At 48.9% G+C, this 22,081-nt stretch overlaps 2 protein-coding genes across 3 annotated transcripts in view; both read right to left on the bottom strand.

Annotated features, from left to right (window-relative positions):
- LOC119436408 (PH and SEC7 domain-containing protein-like) overlaps positions 1 to 22,081 on the bottom strand; it is a 297,543-nt gene that overhangs the window by 214,895 nt on the left and 60,567 nt on the right. The window lies entirely within an intron of this gene.
- LOC125940891 (uncharacterized) lies at positions 15,434 to 17,273 on the bottom strand. The gene has a single exon (XM_049657544.1). It carries the CDS (start codon positions 17,256 to 17,258, stop codon positions 15,441 to 15,443), a length of 1,818 nt encoding a protein of 605 aa, XP_049513501.1. The 5' UTR covers positions 17,259 to 17,273; the 3' UTR covers positions 15,434 to 15,440.

Below are 22,081 nucleotides of genomic sequence, written 5' to 3'. Positions count from 1 at the left end.
CAGAAAACCCTCTTCCCAGCAGGCGCAGGTGGCGAAAAACATGCCTCCTCCTGGAGGGAACTGCCGGGGAGGTATACGGATGCTCACCGTCCGCCGGCATGCGCGCACGTCTAAATGGCCCTTTCCGGGCAAGCGCGCACTAGTGCTCTAGGTGTGTTCCACCTCATGAGATGCAAACGATGCGTTCACGAGACTCGGTTATATACGAGAAGGGGGAAAAGAAAAAGAAAAAAAAAACTGCGAGCTCAAATGACCAGCGTAATAAACAGGCCCTCGGTAGACCCTGACTGTGCTCAGCGTATCTCCAGAGAGAGAGAGAAAAAAAAAGTACGTAATTGGCTTCCTTTCGGCGTGGGTTGCAGTTGAGCTAAGCGCGCGCCATGCGCAACCCGCCGGCATTCCGCCGCCTCACTCGTGTATTGCGCGCGACGGTCACAACACGATAACAGACAAAACAAATATGCTACTCAGTCAAATGCGACAGTATGTACTTCAATCAGGATTTCACCACTCACTCATTGTCTTACCAGAATGAAAATTAATACAGTGACAACACTCTGCCGTACTCACGTCATCAAGCTTGCTGTGCCAGTCGCTCCGGAAAGGGCTTTTGCGAATTCGTAAACAAGAGACGGACAGCGCACGACACGGCGTTCACAGCAAGAGAACAGCGCATGGCTCCACCTCAGCGCCGGGCCGGAAAGAACAACGTCAAAGAGACGCCAAGGAGACTGAGTGACAGACGTCGCCGTATTTACTACACCTTCTCTAGACATCGTCGCGCAGAAAGAAACCCCGCAAGTCTTTCTCTCTCTCTCTCTCTTCAATCGCACATGAATCAGCGGCGTGAGGCATACAAGCAGACGCAGCCTGTGATTCGCCCGTCATGCGCGGGATGACGAAATGCACGCGAGGCGTCGGCTCGACAAGAAGGTGCCTTTTGTGTGAGGCCCTATTGTCGCGCACGCCGTAGACAAGTGTACAGTCCCAAGCACGCGTGTATTCAAGACAAACCCTCGGCCCCGAAGAGACGCTTGTTCGTTTCACTTTTCGCCAAGGTACGGAGTCGCCTAAAACAAGAGCATTGGAAATTCTGCATACCTCCACGGCCGACACAATCGCTAGTTAACCCCTGCAAGGACGAGGTACTGAAAAACGTCGTGGACCTGATGATGATGATGGGAACAATTTCTTCGGCATTCAGTCACGGTGAATACAATCGCCGACTTTCCTCGAGCTTTAATGGCGAACCATATGATCGCGTTTAAGCATCGTCGTCTTCGTCCACAGATTACGCGTTCGCACGCTCGTGCTCTAAAAGGTGAAGAAGCGGTTTTGCACGCTTTGCTCGGGAGAGAGATAAAGAAAATGAGAGCGAGAGAGAGAGAGAGAGAGAGAGAGAGAGACGCATTCACGGAGCGGGTCTGCTGGAACGCGTCGTCGGAATTGCAACGCGGTGTCGGCATTGCAACGCGGTGTCGGTGTTGCAACGCGGTGTCGGTGTTGCAACGCGGTGTCGGTGTTGCAACGCGGTGTCGGTGTTGCAAGCTGCGCAATGCAACGCGCACTGACGACCGTAAGTCCGAGACGCGCGAAAAGAAATGATCATCAACATGAGTAATAAGATGAAAAGTTCGCGCGCACTTCCGGAAAATGCTGGGCTACGATCGCCAAGCTTCGCTGTTTCAAGCGTTGCGCGGCCGAGTGCAAGGTTAAGCATTTTTTTTTCACCCACTTTCCCTTCCATTTATTTATCATTTATTTAATTGAATTAAGATCTGCAGACAATTTCCCCTATGCTACGTCCCTTGGTGTCATTGTTTGTTGGCTTCTTAAAATATAACTAATAAAAATCGTGCCCCTCGGTTTCCTTTCTTCTCGTTCTCTCTCTCTCTCTTTCACACACACACACGCACACACACACACACACACACACACACACACACACACACACACACACACACACACACACACACACACACACACACACACACACACACACACACACACTAGTTAATAACTTCAACATCTCATGTTATTGCTATATATTCTGTCGGCTTGTAATTACAGCTTGAGTTGATAGTCAGCGCTTATGTTCACCGTGTCTTCCCTACCGTTTCGGCTTTTGTATGCTGCTGTGCAATACTAAGAAATGAACCCCTAACAACTCGCCAAGCTTTCAGTAGTTGTGATAACAGATATTGGCTTGGAATGTTGAATACATATAATGACAAAAGCTTGCGTGATTTAAAACAAGAAAGGAAGAACCTTATAACACACTCCTAAACTATAGCAACATAAGAGGCGATTTTACACTAAGGAGAGACAGATGCGCGCTGGCTCACAATACCTTCGTACTAGACGCTGAGACTTTGAAAGCGACGAGCTCAGCGCGAAGGCCGCTAAGCATGTGCCAATAAAAAATACAATAAAAGTAAAAATGAGAAAGAGGTCAGCCCACATTAAAACGATCATCAAAAATGACCACAAAATCAAAAGTCGCGCACACGCAGAGTTTTCTTTACACCAAGGACGCCGGACTGAACCGAGCTCATTTAAAGGATTTTATTAACCGCTTCACGAAAGCTTCGCTTCAAATAGATTTCAAAATGTGCGTTGAATCTGCATTTTTTTTTTGCACGCGAAGTTTACGATAAATATCATACTGGCGCCTTGTTCGGAAAGCCTTCTAATTAGAAACACTGAAAGAAACGCTCGTCACTGGCGCTATACCGGACTTCAAAGGCGCTATGGTATACAATCGTTATGGTTTACACCCGCATAAAGCGGCAGATGACATTTAAGAAACATCGCGAGTGAATGCGCGCCGGGAAATTCGTCGGACATGCGACATCCCTCGGGATGTCGTATCGCAATCACATGCCGTTTGTTAACAGCATCCAATTATGACAGTTTGCGCTCGCTCGATCGCTTCATCTCATTCCGCAAAGCCTACATGGTGAGGACCATTTCTTTCGTTTATTTATTTTTCTTTTTTTTTGTATACAGCGCACGACCATGATATTTGCTATCTTAAAATATTACAGGCCGCTGAAGGTGACTTCCATCGCAGCATATACAGGTGCACCAAGACGCAGCCTGGAATCAAACACGTCAGAGAGACGAATCAGAAGTTTCACGCTTAGGCTGCGAGAAAGCTCAGTAGCTTTCTACCGCTCCTCCAGCGGTCCGCCAACTCTTTCGAGCTACACAGGTATCGACGGCACAGCGTCAAGACGGTGCCAGAGATCCGGAGGTATCGAGCAAATCGACCAGCAGCAGACGCCCGAGATCATCGAGCGAAAAAAAAAAAAAAAAACGCACATGCCATCCATAGCCGTTTATCATTATTTAAATAAAGGCTCAGACCAGAATCTCCCTCGCAGTTGTATCAACTTGAGCTCGCTTATTGCGCGCACGTCGGGCGAAATAAGCCGGACTTTGCGGGCTGCCTCTCTATACAGGGCGGACCTACTTAGGCAAATAGACGCACGCCCCGACGAAGCTCGAACGTATCTGGAAAGAAACAGGTATAAATAAAAAGATGAAGAACGGTAAGAAACTAAAAAGCCACTCGTGCTCCGCCGCCACAGCCGCTGCTGCTGGCAGCTTCATGCATGCGCGACCCCAAATCATTATTCAGTACTACGCGCGCAGCAGCGGAAGAGGCGTACTCTCACTCTCACTTTTTTTTTCCTTCTCTCGTCGTGATTCGAACATGGAGGCGTCCTCGCTCCACACGTCGTCCACTGCCCGGTCTCTCCGCCACAATGCCGTCCCTTGAAACCCGTTTTATCTGGGGCCTCGCAGGCACCGACGCCGCACGGTCGAACGCGTCAGCTATACTGCAAGCAAGTGCGGACAATCGCAAACGAAGTGCACATACACCACTGCTCCTCACGAGCCCACGGCTGAAACTACGCACGCAAGTACACCCACACCTACAACCACACAAATGCAAACAAACAAATGCGTGACGCATTCAGTTGCATTCCGGCCGCATGCAGGTTGCCAAGACGTCGACTAACTAAACTCTCCATGGTGCACGCCGTGTGGTTTCTGGCCGCGAACTACCAAGGCGAGAAACCATGCAGCGGGAACCCGAAAAACATTTCCGGGTCTCCCCTTAACCATCATGGCGAGCGCTGTGACCCCCTCGCGAGATATACACCGACTTTTCCCGACGGAATGTAATGCGCCGCGCGCACATCCATTAAAATTAGAATGAACGCCGCCAGCCGCATCGCCAAAACATAGCTCTCTGCTAAGTGGTCACCGCGTGCGCAGCACTCTGCAGGCACAACGCAGGCCCTCGATCGGTAACACACGAATTCTGTTGCAGACCTTGTTCCTTCGTTCAGAACACGCGCATAAAATTGAGGCGCCTAAACTGGGCGCAAAGGACCACGGGGTTAGAAGGCGCGCGGTGAAACACTCAGCGACGAGTGATAAGCGCAGCCAAAACATGGCGACTTTAGTCTGCTGCAGCATGCTGACACTTAATGCAGAAGCTGCTAACATAAGCCGACGTACCACAGAAGTCGGCAAGGTTTACCGGGGTCGGAATGCTGGACGGCGCCGTCTTGCGCTCTTTCCACATTTCGAACACGGCAGCCCAAGGTGCGAAACGTTCCAGGATTTGAACGGAAACGCCAGCCCGAGCGTACATGCACACACCGGTAGCAGAAAAGAGAGCGGTGAATAGAAAACAAAGAAACATGTAAGGAGACATTATAAACGGCTGCCCGAAAAGGATGTCGCGAGACGCAAATGAGAGAAATATGGTCGCTATGGCAGACCTTCTCCCTTATACCCCCTTCCTGCCCATCCATATGATCGACATCAAGGGAGAGAATGTCGCGGTACACGTCAAATGGTATACTCGTTCAGTCATGCGTGACAAATGCAAAGCCAGAACTGCGACCAAATGAAGCGCGACAAGACCCGTCTTTTTTTTTTTTTTTTCTATTGTCTTTGGCGCCCCAATGAAGTGCGAACGCAGGTAGCCGAAAAAAAAAATCTAAAAGAGAGAATTACGTCAAAAGCCAGGACGCCGCGCGGCATGAGAACCTGCGACAGCATTATAAAGTCCTGCTAAACGGCTCCCGCGTTACGCACGCACGCTCGCAAGTGTGCGTGCGTGCGTGCGCGCTATCGACACAGTGACGTTGCTTCGGGGAAAAGCCAAACACACTGCAATACGGCCACAGACTCTACACGAATGGCAGCATTCGAAATCTTCCAGCGTTGGCGGAACGATGAGAACCGTTTGGGTATATCAAATCTTTTATGTGCAGCTATACGACAATTATAGATTGAAATTCAAACTCGAGCGCAAATCGATCGCAACTGACGCAAATCTTAAACCGCAATGACCGCTGCAAATGTCCACTAGGCTGCTTAATGACGCACGGCAGAGGCGAAAAAAAAAAAAAAATGTCCAGCACTCCACGCCATCCAAGTCATGCGTCAACCTCCTCCTGTTCTCTCCCCCCCCCCCCCCCCCCCCGTCTACTTACGCATTTTTACCTTATTTTTTTTCTTGCTTGCTTTTCTTTCTTTTTTTCGATCATGGGCACTCTGAAGTATCTCGGAGTATCAAGACCAGCATAAGGTTTCAAGGAGGCGACTTCGGAGCCAAGTCAAGAACGCTACACGCCGCAGACATGACAATCCGTGAGCAAACGCCTTTCACAACACGCAAAGCTGCGACTAAACCAACAAAAACCGATCGACTGGCATTTTCGAATCTACTGGGCACGCGACACCTGTGGCCACTCTACCAACAGGCACGAGCGACCATAAATAAAAGCAGAAAGAAACCCGCGCGATCGACACACGCGTTCTTTCTCGCCCCTCCTAAACGCGCTAATTGGTAGCCGCGTCACCTTATAGTATTATCCATGCACGTACAGGCGTGCTCTCCTTCGCAAGTACAGGCAAGATCGAAAGAAGAGCGTGAAACGAGTGCAGGCAGCATGGCTTCGATGGAGGAGGAGCAAGAGGATCAGAGAGCGCGTGGCAGCAGCAGGCGGAGCGCGTGCACGCGATCAATGGCGATTCGTCTCGAGTGCAACGAGCTCGCCGAAGGCGAGAGCAAAAGTGGAAGACGAAGGGAACAGGAGAAATGCGAAGCTGCGAGCTCATTCGGGAGAACCATAGAGTTTCATACAATAATTACCAGAGGGACCCCGTGGCGCTAGTGTCTATATACGGAAGCCTGCAATGGAGGCGGTTCAGACAGCGTAGATTTGCCTAAACTTTGTCCTTCTTGCTTCAAACGACTTCGTGACTTTGCAAAGCGATAATTCTCAACAAAGCTTACTGCGTCACAAAATAATCAAATACGCATTATTAAAGTTGGCCGATGGCAGGATTCGAACACAGGACAGAAGCCCGATATTGAAACCATTACGCCACGGACGCACGAATGGATAACGGTCATAAAATGTCCTTATGAATTTATTCGTAATATTTAATATTTAGTTTCGATTTGGCAATATCAACAAGCTAAACCGTTGCCGTTAGTAGCGTTTGCGCGTGTTCACAGCGTCTTCTGCACTTCGAAAAGTATTGATTGCTCTGAAATGCACGACAATGAAGGCATATACAGGGTAATAAACAAAGCCACAAGAACGACTGAATCCGGCCACAACAACGAAGATCAGACAAATACACGTACTTCTCATCATTCCCGTGGTGGCTGAACGATTACAGCGCCCAAAGTTTATATTTTTCTAATTTTAAAAACTTGGTGCAGCTAAAAAAAAAAAGAAAAAAAAAACACCCTGTTTGTAAAAGTACCGCCATCTACTCTTTCCTCTACCGTCTCCTCTCCTAAAGCGCTTGTTTTTTTCTTTACTTTTTGCTTGAGAAAGCAAGTCAACGGTGGCGCCCCTAGAAAGTCCTCGTTGAAGCTTTCAGGCCGGGCGCGCGCCGCGGCTAGCCACCCTACCGAGGCCGCCGCCGGCGACTGCGGCTGCGCAGAGTGACTTTCGACATGGCTCTGAGGCTACAACTAAGTGGTTCGTTTGAGAAAGGAAAGGTTGGCTCTATCTTCTGCAGCCCTTGAGGGAGCACGGCTCAGCGCGGAAAAAAAAATATAAAGAAGTGAAAGCGCGCACTATCATCGTCCAATCGGAGATACAGGAGAGAGAGAAGCGGCGTTGATCAAAGGATGGCGGTACTTTTCCTACATAGGGACTTTTCCCACCTTCCCGCGAAAGAAACAAATGTTATTATGCTGGCGGTTTGCGGCCAACGAACAGTGCCCAGCGATTGAAACGCGATAGGAGCGCGTGGCCGCCAGCACTTCTTCCGCTACCGGTGCGCGCTGGGGACACCTTCTTCTTTCTGGGGTTTTACGTGCCAAAATCAGTTCTGATTATGAGGCACGCCGTACTGGAGGGCTCCGGATTAATTTTGACCACCTGGGGTTCTTTAACGTGCACTACAACGCAAGCACACGGGCGTTTTTGCATTTCGCCTCCATCGAAATGCGGCCGCCGCCTCCGGGATTTGATGCGGGGGCACCGAGCTGATGCATTTCTGTATCGCATGAAAGCAAGAGAGTGATGCATTATGACTGCATTCGGCCCATTGTCGATCACCTACTGCTCAACAGCGGCGTCAAAAGCACCGGCCGCCATGCGGTCCAAGTAGTGCGTGTCACTCGCTGAACACTGTACGTAAGCGATCGTCTAACGTCGTCTGCTACTCACCGAACATTTGCGCTCGGAGTCCGTACACAAAGTCTTCTTCGCGGAAGTGTTTGCTGCGAACACGTTCATATGGAGCTCGGTTCTTTACCCATTCGAAGCTTTATCAGCCATGCGTCGCGCGGTTTCTTATCTTTGGGATAAAAGTGAAAGCAGTGAAAGCTCACGCCCTGTTCTTTCACGTACGTAGCCCACTGCGGCACGGAGCAGTTAAGTACCATGCCGCCGATAACTTTCAGCGCACTTTCCCAGCTTGTGTAGTCTTAGGTGTCCGCGCACATGAAGTGACTGCAAAACAACGCTGTTACAAGGAGAAAACACCAGGAAATCGCGGTTAAAAAATGCGTTTTTCTACCGTCCGCTTCCCTTTGTCGGAGCAAGATTGGATCACGTGATTCAACGGATCACGTGATTCAACTTTGCACGTCAAAACGATTGCAGCGCCCCCATCTCCAGTGGTGGGCCTCGCGCCCAATACGCCGAGCATACACACATGCGACACTTTCCTCCCACTCACTCAAGGGCGGCAAGCTGCAAAAGCACCGACAAGCGCTACAATACGAAACGAAAGGAAGTCAGAAAAAAAAAGAGAGAGAGAGAGAGAGAGAGAGAGGTCATACATTAGAGACAGCACATTGCAGTTCTGAAACAATAAACACGTCAGTTTTGCCGGGTGTATACCGTGTGTCCCAGCTAACGTTAGCCAAGCTCTTTATTTAAACAACACCAAATATTCAAAGACAAACATTTTTTTTTAAAACATGTACGGTGTCAGGTACAATTATAAGACCTACGGTGATTCGTTGTCAGATGCCTGACGACCGAACCCCATAAGTCTTAAAATTGTATCTTGCATGCCGGTTTTAGAGCTTGGCTAACTTTAGCTGGCGCACCCGATATAAATGCGACACGCCCGAATAGAAGGAAAAAAGTGAAGCATGGTCGGCGCTTCCGCTTTTACACTGCCGAAGCAGCTGACGTCACAGCCTCCATAAACCATCGGGGGAGGGTAAGTATAAGTGCTGTTCGCATTAAAACACGATCACATCGCATGCGTGATTAAAAAAAAAAAAAAAAAAAAACACACAACCTGTGGCAACTTAAGCCACTCGCATATGACCTTTCCCCGCAAAAAGACCAACGTCAGCGAAAATACCACGACATACGTCACGCGAAGACGTCATCAGCGTGGCTTTGCCCGCAAGAGTATTAGAGAAAAAGAAATCCAACCTCCACCCCAGCGATCCTATGATTCCTATCCTCTAGGAAATGACGTTTCTCCGCCATGCCATTTTCTGGGGGTGTTCTAAAGAGCAATTAGCATTTAGCTTTATTGTATACCTTTAAAGCAAGTAAGTAGTCTTACGCCGAGAACAACTTAGGCTCGACAAGTAAAAGCCCCCCCATAAGGGATCCATATTTCAAAGGAATTGGTCAAAACCCGAAAGTGAAGCATGCACGCGTCCTTCAAATCAGTAACATGTTAGTTGCTTATTCAAAAACACAAACCTGCAGTGACAGGTAGAGGTAGAGCCTCACACATCCTGCACAACTATATAGTCTGCCGAAATATAGGGTAAATGTGAGAAGCACACCACTGAGAAAACGTCTTAATCTCGACGTATGCATTTAAACATATTCGCCATCACAAGCTAGCAACAGCCACAATATAGCTTTTCGCACCCAGGGTTATTACGAGCTGAAATATAGCTTCTTTCACTGCGCTGAAGAATTTACGTCATCTATGCACACGGGATATCTCGCTGGAGCTAGACATATAATACATTTGTGTTTGAATGTATTTCTAACGCACATTTGAGCGGAGCAGCGCTCAGTGAGGGCTTTCCGAAAGAAATGAAAGGGGCGAGTAAGAGAGCGTTCTCTGGGTTGCTCACAGTCGATTATGTATACTGTCCACCGAATGAAGAACAAGCGCCAGTGGCAACACGCTCGGTCGTAAAAACAAGGCATTCTCCAATTAGCCTGCGGTGGAGAACGCTGCGCGCGGCGCTCGTAAGAAACGATAAGGAGGTACTATCAGACGAAACCGGTCCGAAGGCGACGAAGTCATTACAACTCCATTTCTCCGAACGGTGAGCCGAAAATGAGACTTCCAGAAGCGACGAAAACGGTCGAAAGGTAAAAACATCCCAGGAAAGACAAAAAAAAAAAAAAAAAAATCGCCGTCGGGTATACTCTTGCTCGAAAGTGCCGACTAAGTTAACTGAAGCGAAAGCGGAGCGAATGAAGGAACACACGGAGCTCCAATAAAACCAAAAAGTAAGCGCCGAAAACTTCGCCTGCGGTCGTCTTGACGACGCGGCTTCGTGGGGATCCGAGTCGAGTAACGCTTTTGGGATCCCCTTTTCCGCCTTCCGGTCAGCCGCTAGCACCTCGGCGCTGCGCAAAGCAGCGCTCGTCGATTGGTCGACGAGCCTCCCACGGCGCTTTGATTGGCACTCGGACACTCGCGAGGCAACTCGGGGACCAATTGGCGCGCGCTGCGCCGCGCCGGCTATCTTCCGGCTTGACGCCAGTCCGTTGGCGCGGCGAGCGCTGGCCAAGGCAGACCGGAAGACGGAAGAGCCGCTGCAAATGGTCGCGGCGAAAGAGCGTGCTTTCGCTCTCGTCACATCGCGCGCGTACAGTTCGTTCGAGCGAGACCGCGGCCGACGTGACAAAAAGTTCAGGTGCACTAACAGACGCTGTGCATGAAAGAGTGCCCAAACTTTAAGCACAGTGAAAGTTTCCGAACGAGCAATCCACAGCGTGAATTATACTAGCGAGTGCGGCAACGAGCATATAGTGGATTCGCATTTACGACTTTCAGCCAATTGTAATGCGCGGTCACACGCTTGCTTCGACGACGCTACATATATAGGGCCAGCATCATGCAACGATTATATATTCCAAACCTTTTTCTCGGCATTTCGTCAGTGGTGAGCGCGGCGCTTCGAATATACGATATTACCAGAACCGACAAATCATGAGCGGTGGATGATAAGAAATGAATAGTTAGACTATGCCTGCCTATAGACTCCAATAATGCGCGATAACGGCACTTCGCCGCAAGCTAAAGTGTGGATGGCACAAACAGAAAAAGAGAAAAAAGGAAAAAAAAAAAGGCTTCATTCCACACCAACTTTCTAGCAAACGGATTCAATCACTATGCGTCCATGGTTAGTGAGCAATCGTGTTTTACACAGCGACGGAATTCGTGATTATGTGACATAAAATATGAGCAAGTGAGCAATAAGAAAGAAAGAAAATGAGCGATGACATAGTGAACTTGCCAGGATACGTCTACAGCGTTTATGGTCAGAGCTTGAATAAATCTTGAAATTTAGTCTACAAGCCTCACTTTTTGTCAAGTTACGCAACTGAACATTGAAGTCAACTGGACAGCTTTCTGTCATATGATGGCGAAGTTTTCTGACGTCAAAGACGGACGTACAGAATACCCACTTCGAAGTTACAGTGTCAATGACTCTGTTGTGTTACCCGAGATGTCCAGTATAGTGACGCGCGGTAAGCAGAATGTTCAAGTGACCAGAGAAACCACAACGAATACTCAATGATAAAAGCAGACAATACTACCAGGGTGCACTCAGAAGGAATTCCCGGCGTGCTCATCATTTAGGTCTCCCTTCAGGATAAAATTTCACAGTTTCGCCATAAAGGCGAAGCAATGAATGCGATAGCAGCATGTTAGAATATTACACGAAGTGTAAGACTCGGAGCTGTAGTGCCAGTATGAACTCAAGCAAACGTAAGCTGACTATAAGTAAAAACGAGCTGTTGTGCAAGGGGTCCTCTGTTTCAATCCTGCCATCGGACAATTTCATTTACGTTTATTAATTAACGGCAACGTCTTTCTTACCCACTTTACCACCACTTTTCCGTATTGGGTATGTTTCAAACCTCTTTCCTATGCCGATCACCGGAGGTATAGTGCACCATCCACGCCAATAAAATTGCATCATTTTCATGTTTGAGCTCTGTTATTCTTTCGCACTCCTAATATTTAAGTCTGAGAGTAGTAGTAGTAGTATAAACTTTATTTTGTCCGAGATGGAGTTTAGGGAGGAGGGGAGTGGGAGGGCCCTTCCTCTTCTTCCTCAGGCGGCGGCCAGGCCTTGTGCTTTGGCGGCGTCTTCGGCCATCTGGACGACCCGGAGTTGGAGATCCAGGTCTGAGCTGAGCAGTGCAGTCTCCCACTGCTCTAGGGTAGTGATGGGAAGGGGAGGCAATAAGCTAGTGGGTTTTTTGTACCTTATCAGGGGACATGCCCACATGATGTGATGAAGATCGGCTCTACCAGCGCATAATTTGCAATCTGCGGTATATAGCCCAGGATAGAGGTGACTGTACGTCACTGGGTTTGGGAAAGTGTGCGTCTGTAAAAGGCGCCAGGTAACCGATTGCTTTTTATCTAAATTTTTGTGAGCGGCAGGGTAATGCCTCCTGCCCTGGCGGTAGAATTGTAGAATTTCCTTGTAGGATACCATCCGGTCCCTGCCTGAACGGCGGAGGGATTCGAACTGCTCCTCGCAAGAGGTTGTCGTGCGGCCGCGGATTGCCAGTTCTCGCGCCGCACTGTGAGCAGCTTCGTTTCCCGGAAGACCGGAGTGCGCCGGTGCCCAAACCAGTTGCGTCCATCTGCGCCGGGTCTCGGGTACCCTAGCCAGAATTTTGAGGGCTTCAGGCGAAATGCGCCCTTTCGCGAAATTTCGTATAGCTGTCTTTGAGTCGCTGACTATGAATTTGGCTGCGGAGGAAGCGCACGCCAAGGCGATTGCGACCTCCTCCCCGACCTCCGGCGAGGTTGTAATAACTGAGCTTGCAGCGATGATTTGATTTTGCTGATCTAGTACAGCCGCTGTCATAACGTCTCGGTCACGATACTCGGCTGCGTCTACATAGGCCACGTCCTGAGAGTTTGCAAAGCGTTTTTGTAAGGATTTGGCTCTTTCCTGCCTGCGCTCTTGGTTATGCAGAGGGTGAGTGTTCTTAGGTAATGGTGGAACGTGTATGTGTTTTCTTAACTCTGTGGGAATGTCCCGCTTTGGTCCGAATTGGGTGTTGTATGTAATCCCGAGTGATTGGAGAATGTGTCGCCCCGTCGGAGAACGCGAGAGTCTCTCCAGTTGGGCAATTCGTTGGGCTTCCATGAGCTCGTCAAGAGTATTGTGTACTCCTAGAGCCTCAAACTTTTCGTTTGCGGTCGTAATTGGTAGGTGTAGAGCCTGCTTGTATGCTCGCCTGATCATGAGGTTAATTTTGGAGCGTTCATCATTCTTTAGTTGCAGGAATGGGCTAGCGTACACTATTCTGCTTATGACAAAAGCCTGTACCAATCTGAGTAAATTAGTTTCTTTCATGCCGTGGTGTCTGTTGGCGATGCGCGAAATGAGTCTTGTTGTTTGATGTACGTGCGAGTCTAGTGCCTTTATCACTTCGTTGTTGTGTCCATTTGCCTGTATTCTGAGTCCAAGGATCCTGATGCTCGGAACTATTGGGATGTCCTGGTCGTTAGCTTTGAGCATGATTTGAGGGGGTGTGGTGACAGTTTTCCTGCCTCTGCAAGTGGGTCTATACAGAAGTAACTCGGACTTTTGCGGGGAGCAGGAGAGTCCTTTAGGTGTTACGTATTCTGTGACGACTTCGATCGCGCTTTGCAAAGTTTCTTGGATTTCTCCGTCACTCCCTCCGGTTACCCAGAGTGTCACGTCGTCTGCATATAAGCTATGCTGTAGTTTAGGGATTTTAGCTAGCTTGCTTGGTAATTCTAGCATGGCCATGTTGAAGAGGTAGGGAGACAGGACCGAGCCCTGGGGTGTCCCTCGATTCCCGAGCGAAATGCTCTCCGAGGTTACCCCACCGACGGTGATTGTGGCTGTCCTGTCTGTAAGAAAGTCTTTTATATAATTGTATGCTCTGGAGCCAACTCCTAGTTTGTTTATCTGGGTTAGGATGGCTTCGTGATGAACATTGTCGAAGGCTTTGGTTAGATCAAGGCCAAGAATGGCCCGGGTATCAAGTTCTGAGCTCTGATCACCGTCTATTATTTGGTGCTTAATCTGAAGCATAATGTCCTGCGTGGAAAGCTTGGGTCTGAATCCAATCATCGTGTGAGGGTACAGGTCGTGCGCTTCCATGTGTTTGTTTAGGCGAGTAAGGATGATGTGTTACAGAAGTTTCCCTAGGCAGGAGGTGAGCGAGATGGGTCTTAGGTTCTGTAGCTGCAACCTCTTGCCCGGCTTTGGTATCATCACAATTTTAGCTTCCTTCCACTGTTGAGGGATGTGGCCAGTCTCCCAACACTTATTCAGATACTTAGTTAGTGCTTCTATGGAGTCATCGTCCAGGTTCCGTATAGTTTTGTTTGTTACGCCGTCCGGACCCGGAGCGGAGTGCGTTCGTAGACCGTGTATGGCCTCACGGACTTCAGCTTCCGTGATTGGTTCGTCGATTATTGGGTTTGGATCTCCCGTGTATGCGGGTAAGGGCCTTTTGGAATGGTTTCCGATGTATAGATTCTTGAGTTCGTTAATTAAGTCTGTGTCTGATCCCGGGTAATTATGGATTATTTTGCTGAGATTATGCCCCTGCATAGTTTTACTGCTCTCGGGATCGAGTAGACATCTAAGTATGCGCCATGTTTTGGCCATGCCTATTTGCGCTTCCATTCCATCACATGCACTGTGCCAGTTTTGGCGGGTTAGCTGGTGAGCATATTCCTCAATTTGTTTGTTTAAGATCGATATGCGTTTGCGTAGGGATCTATTCAGTTTCTGTTGTTTTAGTCGTCTTTCCAAGCTAGCTTTTGCTTCCCACATGTGGAGGAGCTTGGCATCTGCCGCCTGGATATTAGCTTCTTCTGGTATGGTTATGGTCGCCTGCTTAACGGTTTGTTGTAAGTTGTCGACCCATGCCTTAATGTCTATAATCTCAGGAACGGCAGGTTCGTTTTTGTTTGTTTGTAGTTGCCTAAAATTGTCCCAGTCCGTGATGTGGATTCGTTTGCCGATAGGTTTGGCGGGTCCCGTTCGGATTTTGGTGGCCACTATGAAGTGGTCACTTCCCAAGTTTTCTTGCGTGTTGAACCATGTGGCGCCTGACACGTTTTTGGTGAAGGTTAGGTCTGGTGTAGTGTCCACGCAGACGCTATTTCCTGTGCGCGTGGGTTGTGTCGGATCTGTGAGCAGCGTGAGTTGCTCCTGCTGCGCGTCTAGCCACAATTGACGGCCTTTGCGGTTATCGGTGCGATAGCCCCATGCCGATGAGTGTGCATTGAAGTCGCCTAGTATGACAAGTGGTTGTTTGTTTGCAATGTGTGCTGCTTTCCGGAATAGATTGAGGAATCTGTGTTGCTGTTTAGGCTTGCTGTATACGTTGAGCACAAACAGGCTGCCAGTTCCTCGCTTTGCCGTAGGAATAATTTCCACTAGGACGTGTTCTACGCACACAATGCCGGTCTCGTGTATGAGTGCCGGTATGTTTCGTTTGATTAGCGTAGCGATTGGCGCTTTGCCTGTGCCCGATACATCGGAGCAGAAGGACGCATAGCCTGATAATTTGGCCTGACCCCCCGTCTCTTGGAGGGCAATTATGTCTGGAGCTTCGGAATCCTTAGTTTGTAGGAACTGCTGGAGATTCCCTCGCTTGCGGCGGAATCCCCGGCAGTTCCATTGCCATATGACGTACATAGCGCTTTTACCGCTATTCCAGGCCATCGTTGGTCGGGCGGTTGTAAGGCTTAGTTACTTTAATGGGCCCTACGCTAGGCCTTTGTTGGGCGTTTTCGAGGACCGCGATTCTGGCATTATAACTTTCGGCAAGGTTTGTTATCATGGTGTGGAATGTTTTATGCATTATCTCGAATTTGATATCAATGGCCCTGGTGATTTCCTCTATGATCGTCTCTTCCCTGATGTTACGCTTAGAGGTGCCAGAGTGGGCGGTTGTCCCTTGGGAAGGAGGGGATTGTTCTACCGCTCTGCGCTTCGCGGGTAGGCTCTCTGTATCGGAATCTGGCTGCGCGTATTGTGTGGTAGGTTCTGCAACTGCCGGAGGTGCATCTATCTCTATATGGACAGTTTCTGGTTCTGCGGGTACAACTTCTTTCGGCGGTGTCGCCTTCAGTTGGGCTACCTCGGCCTTGAGGGCCTTATTCTCTGTTAGTAGAATTTCGAGCATTTGTTTGATTTTAGTTAGCTCGCTGTCGTGAGAAGAGGGGAGCGTGGGGTTTTCTATCTTAGTGGGTTCAGACTGGGAGACTACATTTGCCCAGCTCACCTTGTTGTTATTGGTTGAAGTCTTGCTTTCTTGTTTAGCTTGGGGTCTATGTCCCGATGGGGATCTTGATCTGGATGCCTTGCGATCGGCAGCAGTGTCCCTCGATTTTGATCGGGATGGGCGTTGGGCTGCCGTTGTCTGCTTGTCTGCTTGACGTGGCAACGATGGGTCTCTGCCGCCGCCGCCGCTGTGGTTGTGCAAGGTTTGTTGTTGTTGTTGTCGCTGTTTTTCCCACTGGCGCTGTTTGATGAGGAAAGGCGTCTGAAAGCGTCTCTGGCAGCTCTTGTCTCCCGTGGGGTGATCTTTACCGCACAGCGCGCACTTAGGGTTGCAGCTGTGATTGTCCGCAGGGTTTTGGGCACCACAGTCTTTGCACTGTTTCTTGTCGGGGGTAGGGCACACGTCCGCGCGATGACCGATCCGGCCGCAGGCTCCGCACACTTCGACTTTTTTCTTGTGGAGGTAGCAGCGGTACTCGGCGCCTCTGTAATAGACGTAGAAGGGTACATTTGGGCCTTCAAAGATGATGATGGCTGAGTTGGTGTTGCCCATGCGACGGGCCTGCAGGATGGTGGGGTTCTTCTTGTAGATGAGACTTTTGGTGATGTCCTCCGCAGTGTCGTAGTCCGGAATGTTGTGGATTACGCCTTTGTAGGTGTCTGCCGGTGGGGCGGCGTAGGCTGTGGCTTCGTAGTGCGTGTCTCCAATTTGGAGTTCCCTGATGCGGTTGTATTTCTCAGCATTTGCCATTCGCGGAGTGCTGATTACTATGACATTTTTTTCCACGCAGGAGCGATATATGTCATCTTCCGCCTCTGCAATCGGTACTGCTGCGGCTCGCAATACTTCATCTCGAATTTGCGCATCACTTAGTTTTGAGACATTTAGCCCGTCGCGGGGCCGTACGATGATCTTTATATCTTCCCTTGGAAGTTGTGGCTGTCGCGGCGGCTTCGGTTTCTTGGTGGTACGCGCTGCGCTCTGGCACGCACCAGAACGCGCTTCGCCAGTGCCAGTTGTTTTGCTTGTTTCATCAGCCATTATGCTGAACTGCTCTATAGCTCTACGACTCCTATTGCGGTGGCTGGTGAGCCAGCCCGCTTCTTTAGTTACTTCTTCAGGTGCAATAGCTTCTCCCTCTACTTCAACGACGTCCATGCCTTGAAAAGAGCTTACCCGGTGGGTCGGTGGGGTGGTTGACCCGCCCTCGGTGCGGCCTTGGGGCTCCGCGTCGTCCGGCATCGTGCCGCTGCGGCGCGGCGAGGCGATGATGCCGTAGTCTTGGTTAGGGCTGGCTGTCGTTCGGTGTGCCCGAACGGGTTTTGGGCCGTAATGGCCCTCCCGGTGGGCCGATGATGATGAAACTGGTGTCCAGCGAGAGCCTGTAGCTTCAGGGACCTGACACCGTAGGAATTTTGGTCGGAACGTAGTTTGCACGCCACCAAAATTGGTTGTTCACGGAGCTCATGCGAGGTACGTTCGCTCCGGTTCGCCCCCTGGTGGCGTCGCAAGTCTGAGAAGATTAAAGATAAAATGCGTGCGCTGTCGGTCTTTTGTTTCATGACATTTATTTGTGGGCTGCCATTCTCAAAATTCTGAGGACTAATTTTGTCAAGAATGTAAGCTAGGCCTGGTATGAGCAACTTTAGTGATAAAATGGTAGCATGTAGCATGTAGAATGGCATGGCATATACCCTATATATGTACCTAAATATATACGGAACCTCACGGCGACGGCAAAATCTTTCTCGGAGTGTCCATATAATTGCTATCGCAACAAAAGAAGATCGCACACAAAATTCCCGACCTTAAAGTGACATGAACTCGTACGTGCAACCTACACTGGAATTGTCAGCGAACGCGTCCTTCACTGGATAGATATTACTCCCGTGCTCCGCGCATGACAGACCGCCGCCAAATGCTGCACTTTCCACAGGCCCAGCGCCCACAGATAGCGCACACCGCGTTCGGAAACACACAATACACGCCGCGGTGACAAAAAACTGGCATGCGAGGGGGAAAAAAGAAGAAAAGCAAAGATGCGGCACCACTAGGGTGCACGTCGAGGTAACAAGCTCGCCAAAGGCGACCGAGCAAAAGGCGACCGAGCAAAAGGAAGACGAATGCGCACACGACGGAGAGCACGCTATATAGATGGAGGGCAGGAAGAGGACGGGGATGGAGGAGTCCACTGATCCTTCTCGGGCGGCGGCGTCGAGCGAGCCGACACAGTTCACACGCGATTGCCAACACAGGCATTGTTAGAGGGCGCCTTCCCAAATTGGAGCTGGGATCCCGGCCGCCTGCCTAAAGCTTCCTCGCCGCGGCTCTGATGCTCGTGCCTGCTCCCGCTGCTCCCGGTAGCCGGCCTCTCGCGCCATCTCGTGCGCCGCCACGCGCTCGCCTTTTTTAGGCGCGCAAAGGGGGGTGGTGATAAGGGGGTTCGTCGCAGCAGCAGCAGCAGCAGCAGCACGCTTTTGGTGGGTGTCGCGCCAGACGCACGGCGCACCCTTTTTGTACGCGTGCGCATGCGTAATGCACGCGCGAGCGTGACAAGCCCGCCACCGGGCCTGCCCGACCGGGAGCTTTCCTCCAACCATTCGGGCTCTCGCTGTTCGCGACCTTTTCCTCCTCCGCAGCCCCGGGCGTTCTCCGCTGCCCTCTTATTTTCAACCTCTTTCTCATTAATCCGCCGACGCTCATTCGATTACTGCGTTTGCCCTTCGTTCGGCAAGGGGGAGGGGGAGGAGCAGCCACTCCACGTCACATCCCCCCCCCCTTTTTATTTTGCAGTGGCATTTTATCAACAACCGGTCTTGGTTCGTTTATTTTTCTTTTTTTTTTCTTCGGATTCACTTTATTTTGTTCCGTGAGCCACTGTTCTCAATATACGGGGAAATGAAATCACCCGCGTTACTATGCCCCGTGAAAACTATTCCACGCCGAGAGAAAAAAGAGATACAAAAGAACGAAGAAATGTGATAAATTTTCCTGGCGGTGATGAAGCTAAGCACCGCGGCCTCCCCTCCACGGCTCCAAGTTTTTTTTGTTTTTTCACCCGTACCGCTCGTGAAATAGGCTTTAGGCGTTATTATGCCGTAAAGCAGAGCAGAACGAGGGCAATACTTCAGACTTCCCTTCACATACATAAAGAAAACGCAAGCATCCACTATGCTATGCGCGGTTAGCGTTTTTCTCGAAGCAAGCGAGTTCTCCATCCCTGCGTCTTCCACCACGTATAATTTACTTCCAGAGAGGTAATTAACTTAGCAAAGGACTCTACAAAAATGAATTTTACCGAGTTCACTTCCCCAGACGAAATAAAATTTAAGAAGGTTAGAAGTAATTTAAAAATGTTAAGGAAAATAGACACCGCAAGTATACTGCTGAACGAAGTTTTGTCTTATGCTGACGCATAAGCCGCCGTTGCCTTCGTACTAAGGCATTGAAACGATATATTAGTCTTGCTGTTTTCCATTACGTCGTCAACCAATAGCACAACGCACGAATTAAAGGTATATAGACATCGGTCTTAACTGAATTGGTATGCTGTATGGAAAAAGAGAGTAAGGGGGGAGGGGTCAACTATATCAGCCTTATTGGCGGTGATATTGCACGCCAGAAACGTCTGCGCACGACTGCATGGGGAAGCCCACATGAAGTGGGCTCCAAGCTCGCCAAGATCACTTGATAGCGTCCTGGGCAATTTGCGTTTCAGCTCACATCAATATGTAGCTGCGATTGTTGGCGGATTAAAGAGAGCTCCGATTATGTGCTTGACGTTATTTCTTCGGTACGCTATAAGGTCCCTTTAGCGAACGCAAACCGCTTGCGTCCGCTATTTCTAAAACTGTGCAATAAAGCTCCCAATAGCGTATACAGTTCAGTTCCCTGTCTAGTTTACTTTAACACACTACTCACGTGCTTTCTTAATAAAAACGCTGTCATTTTCAGAATAGAAGATATGAATGCAACAATCTCGTGAAACTATTTTACAGGAGCTTCTCTGCGGAATATTAAAAGCGTGTTTTTTTTTTTTTTTTTCTTTTTCTTCTCTCTGCAAAGCTTCTTTGGAAGCGCATTTCGAGGGTCATTTCAATTCACTAAGCAGATGCGAGGCACGCCACGGTAGTTCTACCGATAAATATTTCTGACTTCAACCAAAAGCCAAAAACATTATGGGGTTTTACGTGCCAAAACCACGATCTGATTATGAGGTACGCCGTAGTGGGGGACTTTAGACCACCTGAGGTTCTTTAACGTGCACCTAAATCTAAGTAGACGGGTGTTTTCGCATTTCGCCCCAATCGAAATGCGGCCGCCGTGGCCGGGATTTGATCCCGCGACCTCCTGCTTAGCATCCCAACACCATAGCTCCTAAGCAACCACAGCGGGTAACCAAAAACCAAATATTTAAACCGAAAGCGTGGCAGAACTTTATTTCGTGACGTTACTAACCGCAGAAAGAACAACCCCCATATATGATACTTTTCGCGCAGTAACTACATATATATATATATATATATATATATATATATATATATATACAGGGTGTTTCAGCGAACACTTTCAAAATTTATTTAAGGTTGCCTGTGGCAGATAGCCCAATTCTAGTTAATGAGCTGGTCTACTCGAAGAGGCGGACATTACTTGCACAAAAAGTTTCACAATTTCTTGTGAAAGTAATGTCCGCCTCTTCGAGTAGACCAGCTCATGAACCAGAATTGTGCTATCTGCCACAGGCAACCTTTAAGAATTTTTGAAAGTGTTCGCTGAAACACCCTGTATATATACACTTTAAAATAATGTATTTTTTTAAAGAATGCCAATTGTCCTAACACACCTTTACTTTTTTGTCCTTTTTTGTGTCTTTTCCGCTTTTTTCTGCAGTCTCACTCACATTTTCCGTAGATAACTCTTTCTGCCATTTTACAGAAAAAAAAAAAAAGATGTATTTGTGTTACATAGTTCACTCCCTTCTGAGAGTAACTAACATTTACTATCCTCCTGACTGGAGTATAAGAAATGGCCAGAAGTTGCGATGCTGCTGTAACAGAACATACTAGTACAGATATGCACACTACATAGAAGAAGGACTCTAATTAGAACACATGCACTACGCGACACATCCAAGTATCAACTCTACCACATGGTCCCAATAGCCATGGTCCCAGTAGCATGACTAGCCCGGCGAGCCACTCTATATTCTTCAGAAACTAAGAATAATTCGCACGAGCGTATGAGATCAGTTTGCCTATACAACTACGTGGGTGGCGAAGCTGCACATAAATGTTAATTGAGAGTAGCAACGAAGAAACCGACGAAAGCAATTTCTCTCACAGTATTCATGACAAAATTTTCCATTTACACCAGCAGAGACCAATTCTGTCAGTGAAAACAGAAAAACGAAACAGAAAACAGTCATTTCGTTAAAATGCCGGCCTCACAAACTGTTCCCGTCAGATGTCGCCGTGACGCCGTTCACTTGCATGCGAGCAGCACTCACTCGCGGTGACGGTGCAACGCCCTCGGCGCGCAACTGGCTGAAGACGTTTCGTATACAGATGTTATATCATAAATTCATAATCAAGGCGCGCGTTGACGCCACCCGCTGCGTCGACTCAGGGTCCTAACGTCCTGAATACAGATCGCCAGAGAGAAATCGGGCGTGTAATCTTGTCAACCTGCAAGAACACGGGACACGGACATACCCATTTAATATTTCAAGCTATGTGGATTTCGTTTCAAGGGTATACGTAATGCGATTTTTGCGATTGTTCTTTCAATTTGAGCTTTGATACGCGTTTGCATCGCAACTTTTCTTTCAGAAATGATGTTGCATCATTTTCAGCAAGTTCAATGTTGTGCATTCAAATTGCGTGATATCTGGAAACAGTTACACGACTGCTATCTGGAATTGTGTTTGTTATTGTTCTTGAAGTTCCAACCAAGTTATTCTGTGGGAGGGTTCGAGAACAGCGCCATTCGCCATTACTGGTCGCACTAAACGGTAACATTCAGCGTGTATACAAAATTGTGTCTACAGAACAAATGCGCTTCAACAA

The sequence above is a fragment of the Dermacentor silvarum genome, chromosome 1 (assembly GCF_013339745.2).
Source record: "Dermacentor silvarum isolate Dsil-2018 chromosome 1, BIME_Dsil_1.4, whole genome shotgun sequence".
In the NCBI taxonomy this organism is placed as follows: domain Eukaryota; kingdom Metazoa; phylum Arthropoda; class Arachnida; order Ixodida; family Ixodidae; genus Dermacentor; species Dermacentor silvarum.
Note: the sequence above shows the minus strand (reverse complement) of the source record. Positions and strands in the feature narration are given on the sequence as shown.

Excerpts from the sequence above, each read along its gene's own strand:
- LOC125940891 (XM_049657544.1), bottom strand. The coding sequence starts at position 17,258 with ATGCCGGACGACGCGGAGCCCCAAGGCCGCACCGAGGGCGGGTCAACC.